A 7,295-nucleotide genomic window follows, 5' to 3' on the forward strand; every position below is an offset into this window, starting at 1 on the left:
TATATATATATATTTGTTTTGTCAAAAGATAAATCGCGATATATTATGTATATATAAATACACACACATGCATGTATATATTTAAGAAAGATATGTTACGTTTATAAATTTTATATATAATATACATATACACGTAAATACATGTAAATATTTTCAAAATGTATGCTGTATGTGTGTATCTTTATATATAAATAATAAATATACACAGTACACACACCTAGTAAACAAAAACTTTTATTTTGGATGCGATTAATCGTTTGACAGCACTAATATATATATACATATATATATATATGAATGAAATATAATACATAGTTTATATAAAGTTAATACAATTTGGCCAGTAAGAAAAAAAAAAGTAGCAAAAATGTTTGTGGAGTTTGACTGTAAGGGTTTCAGGTTTTGTCACCTTTGGTTGAACTTCATGTCTGTTTTCTTTCCTCCAGCCAATGGGATGTCAGATCCTCTCAGCTCCGCCCCTGGCATGAACATCGCCACCAGTCCCAAACTTGAGCCTCCACCATCACCTCATGCCAACCGCAAGAAACACAGACGGAAAAAAAGCACAGGCATCACCAAACCGGACGGCCTTTCTGCAGGGAATGAAGGTAAAGGGATGCAAAACTGTACAAGTTTGTGTTATTTGTACAAAAAATTACCATTTACTGATTCATCTATATCTCACTGTCCCATTGGTAACAAAATAACACAAACACCAGTAGTTTATTGGATATCAGTAACCGTTTTAGCATTTGTAGGCTTGTTTTAGGTACAAAATGCTCTCATATAAAAAAGTCCAGTTGGCCTGTGGCTAATAAAATAATTCAATCTTTTTCTGAATTAGAAAAAATTCATTGTTGATCCATTGTTTTGTGCCATGTACAACAGAGATGATGTGTCATGAAGACGGTGCCACTTGGGTTTTATTGCCCGTCCCAATGACAAATACAGTCTCCTAATTGGTTGTTATTGAGGAAACAAAAGCACTTCCCTCAGGCTGTTTTGTTGCCAATAGGCAAAATCCATCAACTAGATGGACACCGTCCATCAATGATGAAGACACAGACGCTTCCTAATAAAATTGTTTTGTTTTTTTTTGGAAAACTGTTCAATAAATCTACATTTAGCCTATGTGCATCTTTGAAGTCACACAAAAAGACCACAATCAAGCACTTAAATGATGAATAAATATCTGTAGGTGGTATAAAGACATTCAGGGTTTGAAGAAGGATTTTTGTTTAATTTTCATCCGTTTCAGCTATTTAAATGCGACCAGGATCAAGTTTAATTGTGTTTTTACATGAGCTAAAATTGCATCAAATGATCCAGCGCCACTGTTGTGGCTGTTTTATTCGTTTTAAATGTGTATGGATGACATTACAAGCTCAAGGGATCGCAAACGTGGTCATTTCCCATTGCAGCAGGAGTTAAAGACGTTCTTAGCGCTCGTTCTGTCTCATTACGCAGACAGTTCCTCAAGAGTACGAGGTCTAACCTCTGATTTTCTTAAGCTTGGCTTGGTCATCTGGCAGAATAACAGCAGCTGAATGTGTGTGCGGACGCAATTTCCATCATGAACGTCGTCGTTTTTGCCCCTGTACAGCCTGAAAGGTTCTATTAGTGCGCGCTTGTCTGATCTGGTGAGTGCATGCAGAATACAGACATATTGCTTAAGTATGAGAATCACTCACATGGAGCAAGTTGTATCTGCTGAAGGCAGAGGAGTGGGAGAGATGGGAGGGGTGGAGGGGGCGCTTGGATCCTTGAATAAATTGCTATCAGTTTATCTCATTTACGGGGCAATCAAAAGCGGCGAATGCTGGCAGAAATCGAATTTTAGCTGTTGTGAAGCATCATAAATCAAATGTGCTGTCGCTTTCGAAGAAGGTTAGGCAACTTTTTCGTGCTTTGCATTATGAGCGAACGTCTCTGGGAAGTGTCCGGGAGATTTTTACAGCGCTGATTCACAAATAGCCTCGGGCAGCTGATGGTTTTACGTGAACGTCCACAATTAAGACATGCTTAGACTACTAAATGAAGTCTGATTCATTTTAGTGAATCAGTTCATTTCAGTGCTGATTCTTTTGATTCAAGCAGGCCTTGACCATTTGAACTGTCTCGACCCTGAGTTTAAGTTGAATCCAACAGCAAACAGGCCTTTAATTCCTCTACATGCAGAGTGTCTCCATTTGAACAGCTTCAGTGGAGCATCTCCATTCCCGCTGGATGTACGGCGGTATAATGAACATCTCAGGTGTTTAAAAGATGATCCAGGACTGACTGACAGGAGCTTTAATGCCTTTGTGACCATACCTTTATCTTCGCTGCTGTAAAGGAAAGCGATCTGCTCTGCCATTCTGGAGCTTGATTAATCTGGGCTTTCTGTAGTCTTCTATAGGAAACATGCAGTTTCTACAAATCTACTTATTTTTTATATGTAGTTAACAAATAAGGCTGCATTCTCATTGCACACTTGCAATTCTTCTTTTATAGCAAAGAAAATAAAATATAACATTAAATTAGACTGAACTAAATGTATAGTTTTTAAAATTTGAATAACAAATTATGTACTTTTTGGATAATTTGTGAAGTTTTTAACGTATTTAAACATTAAAATGTAATAATAAAATAATTAAATTTAAATATAAAAATAATAGGTATTATCACTAGTAGGAGTTGTGATGATTATTACATTTTTAAATGTATAACTACTACTGCAGTAGTAGTACCAGCTATTACCACTATTACATTTGAATTAAATTATTAAATTATTAATGTTTAAATATTTAAAGCTAATATTTCAAAACAAATTATTTTCTCATTATTATTATTCTTATTATTAATAGTAACAATTATTATTATTATTTTATTTGTTTTTATATATATTTAAAATTATTATTACATTTTATGTTTTTTTCATATTTCATCTAATCTAATCATTATTATTGTTATTTTTGGTAATTACATATTTAAACACACAATTTTAAATACTTTTTAAAATATGAATTATAAAATCAAATTTATCATTATATTATTATTATTATTTGTTTTATATATATATTTAAAATTATTACATTTTGTATGTATTTAATGTATTTAAATATGAAATATTTAATCTGCTATTTTATTATGTTTTTAGAAAAACATAAAAAAAAATTTTATTATGTTTTTATTATTTATAAAACAATTTAATATTGGTTCTGCATATCGATAATCAGACATTTGAACATATAAATAATCAGTATATAAAATAAGCAATATGATCTTCCAATCATTTAATCAGGTTCCTGATTCACTTTTGCTCTAAATACAAAGTATTTAGTCCTATCCTTTTTTTTTTTCTTTTTTTTTTTACTTTTAAATAGTTTTTATACTGATATAATGATGTCCAGGTGGCATTACTTGTTTTGATCCTCCAGGCTGATAAATACACTTGCCCAGCTTCCAGACAGCCGGCAGCAAATGAAGCTTCATGTGTTTTTGGACCAAATGTGTTGGTTCCTTGAAGCCCTGTGCCTCTGTTAGACCTTGTAAAGAAGATAAATGCGACTGCATGTACTGTATATATTTGTATATTCACATGCATCAGATCATTGTTGGGGTCTGTTTATGTCTGCATTTACCTTCAGTTCATTGTCTGAAGTGCCGTGTGTGTGTGTATAAGGGGTGTTACTGTTTACACTGTGTGTGTGCGTCTGATAGAGACGGTGAGTGCGTTCTCGCCTCCTCAGTGTTTGGCCCGTATCCCCCCAGGCCCGTGTCAGTAATGGGCGCGTGCTGATTGCTCTAATACAGGTTAGGAATATTGCCTTTAATGATGTGTAAAATGAGCAAACGCTGCCGCTGACATTTACAGATGGCACAGGCAGGTCTGGTTCCTCCCAGCTGCCCGTTAATTCTTAGACACCAGCTAGCATCTCTATAGGCCCAGACCTGTTTAGTGTACTAGCGCACATGTGTTGGATTCAAGATTGTCGCCCATTGGAGTTTGTAAAGCAGCACACGCACACACACCTTGACTTAAACCCCTCGCGGCTTTGCTCTGATGTGATGGATTTGTGGTTGCGTGGCTGTGTGCTCTGACAGAATAGCAATCGGGTCACACTGGCAGGTCCAGATGTGGTACTGGAGCAGGCGTCTGACCCAGAGGGCGTTTGGACTAGAAGCATCAGCCTCCATTAGATGGGATGCATAATTTGTTTTCCTCTTCTTCATTCTCGCTTTCTGTGCTAATTTGCTTAGATTTTTTGGGGCTTTTCAGGTTCCTGGAACAGATCTCAAATTAAAGACCAAAATTGACCCTAGTTAGTGTTTCAGTAAATGTTATTGGTCTTATTGTGCATGATTTATCAGTACATATTATTCAAAAGGAAAAAAATGCTTTATTCCTGATGGATGCAGTCAAGTTCCAGAAATTAATACTGAATGCATTCAATTGATCAAAAGTGACATTAAAGATGTTTTTATTTATGAAAAGATTGCTGTTTTCAGCGTTGATAAGAAGAAATGTTTCTTGAGCATAAAAGTTAGCATATCAAAATGATTTCTGAAGGATCATGTGACACTGAAGACTGGAGTAATGATGTTGAAAATTCAGCTTTGCATCACATGAATAAATTACATTTAAACATATATTAAAATAGAAAACAGTTATTTTAAGTTATAAAAAATATTTCACAATATTACTGTTTTTGCTGTATTTTTAATCAAATAAATGAAGCCTCGGTGAGGATACAAGACTTTAAAAACATTTAAAAAAAATCTTACCAACCCTTAACCTTTGAAATGGTAGTGTGTCTGAGTGTGAATGCGGTGTGAATAGAAACATGAATGAAAGATCGCAAGAGCGAGGAGGAGAGAAAGACTGTGGTTTTAAATGTTGCTTTATTTCTTTTATTGTAGCGTATTAATTAAGGTAAGTTGTTTCTGCCCTCTTTGCCTCCAGTCCCTCAGATTGGATTTTAACTGGATGTAGTCAGGCAGAACCTGCTCTTCTCCGTCTCATTACTGCTAATTTCTGAGCACCAGTGGCTGATTGGGAGCTTGTGTTATTGCACATTTTATATCAACAGAACTCAGAGTCATAAGGTAATTTTTGTAGATACAATGCTTTCGTTTTTCCTTTAATGCAGTGCATTTTCACTTTTATTTTCTGAGACCTTCACTAAAAGTCACATGTTTGGGACATTTTCCTTATTTTAGAATAAGAGAAAAGTCATCGGTTCTTTAAAATAATGCATATGAAAGTATGGAAACAACCAACAAATGTTAAACAATTTAAAACTCTTATTTTTGTTTAGCTTCATCTTTGTTTAGATTCTAGGTCTGATTATTCTAGACTATTACTCAACCTCAGTGCATCCTGGGACGCTTTTAAATAGTTTTGATGCAGTTGTTAACATATTTTTCCTAACATATTTTTTCCATTTAAATACAATTTAAATTAAATATTTAAAAAAAAATAAAATAAATAAAAATGAAAAATACTATTTTTTTTTATATTTAAATAAACTAATTTGAAGTGTTTTTTTTATTTTTATTTTATTTAATTAAATTTTTTAATTTTATTTAATTAAATTTTTTTCTTTTATTTTGGCTTTTGTACTTTTAATTGCTTTAAGTGGAAAAACTGTAACCTGTATATAAACCCTGTACATATAATATTATATCTGAAGCCTAACATTTGGATTAGTTAAAAAATTGGTATTGTTGATCCTGACATGCAACAATTAATGGTCCGTTTTCTCTTTTTTTTTTAACGGTCAAGTGATTTTCTTTTTATTAAAATGAACTGCTGTTCATTTGGATGTGAGTTATGAATGTTGACCACTGTATATAGAGAGAAGAGAGGTATAGGATATGTTTCTAAACCTAGTGAGCCTATCTAGACAGCATTTTAGTGCATTCAAATTCTAAGTAGGCAGCTCACTAGATTTAGCAATAAACTTTTACACTCCTTTTTATTAAAAAAAATATTACTGAATTAACAGTTACTGTTATTTGTGCGCTTGCTAACAACTAAAGCACAAAATGAATGTCGATTATCCTCTATTCTCTGTGGTTTCAAGCTGCTGACATCAGAAACTGTTTTTTAATAATTTCATATTGAAATTACCTGTTGTAATGGCTAATTTATCAGATGGCCAGCCAACAGAGTAATTGTCTGTGTTGAGATGCAGAGGTGTGTAATCGTTGGACAGTGCAATGCAAGATAATTGTGTTGCTTTTCATAATAGCAGGAGAGAAACTGTATCACCACAGCCAAAATGTTATCCAAATGTATTCCCTTTTGTAATACTAAAATACGAAATATGTGCACTCAAGAAAGATGTTTGCATGATCTGCTAATTACTAAAATCAAAAGTCAATATTCTTACTGCTTTAATTTGTACTACAGATGAAATATGTTCCCTTATTTTGACCACATTTAGAAACAAATACTACTAAAGTAGTTCTAGAGAGCTTTGTGCAACATTTATCCACATGAATTGTGCATCCCGTCATACATTTGTGGTTGATTTCCAGCAAAAAGAAGCATGAAATGTAAACAAAGTAGAGAGATCAACTGAGGCGACAGACCTTCGCCCTTTAGTCCTTGATTTAGACACAAAGCTGCTGGCTCTGTATTGATCTCTGACCTGCAGTCAAGTCCCGTGAATAAATCGGATAATTGAGGAGAGTGTCAAACTAATTGGATTGTTGCCGTTCGCTTGAGGCCATGCAGTGAATGGGAGTCTTTGACAATCATATGCATGTGTTCGAGTCATCATATGGAGATTATTGATCGGAGATGAGAGCAGACGGAGATCTATATACTTCACATTCAAGATAAACCGCTGCCTTAAAACCACGCTCAACATTTCATCTAAATTTACAGTTGTGTGTGGAGTTTTTATTTAGAGATAGGTGGTATGATAGCAGAAATGTCATCTGGTAGAGACTTTTTACCATGTACCATTTAATGTTCATTTTTTTATGAATAATGTTATCTTTTGGTTTTATATTCATTAAGTTCCAAATAAATATGATAAAGTAGCTTTCATTTCGTAAAATCCATAAAGTAGGCATTAAATGCATTAAATAATAATATAAAAAAGAATAATATACTGTAAATTTAAATTGTAGTTTATATTCTTTGTTATATATTTTATATATTATTTCATAATTTCTTGATAATTCATGATAAATTCTTTAAAATTGAGACCTCAATAATGTGTATAATGTAATTATATTATTATATGTATAATACAATCACATAATTATATTATATTATAGCCAACCCTGCAAAAAATGTG

General features: G+C 33.2%; 1 protein-coding gene across 1 annotated transcript in view; it reads left to right on the plus strand.

The window, feature by feature from the left end:
• The window catches only part of LOC107690985 (arf-GAP with GTPase, ANK repeat and PH domain-containing protein 3-like), a gene marked incomplete at its 5' end in the record, with an annotated part of 61,795 nt that overhangs the window by 31,114 nt on the left and 23,386 nt on the right, over window positions 1-7,295 (plus strand). Inside the window, one exon of the mRNA XM_016489432.1 lies at window positions 447-608. Within this exon, the coding sequence (XP_016344918.1) occupies window positions 447-608 (162 nt within the window). The remainder of the gene's footprint in view (window positions 1-446; window positions 609-7,295) is intronic.

The sequence above is a fragment of the Sinocyclocheilus anshuiensis genome, unplaced genomic scaffold, assembly GCF_001515605.1.
Source record: "Sinocyclocheilus anshuiensis isolate Anshui unplaced genomic scaffold, SAMN03320099.WGS_v1.1 scaffold102, whole genome shotgun sequence".
In the NCBI taxonomy this organism is placed as follows: domain Eukaryota; kingdom Metazoa; phylum Chordata; class Actinopteri; order Cypriniformes; family Cyprinidae; genus Sinocyclocheilus; species Sinocyclocheilus anshuiensis.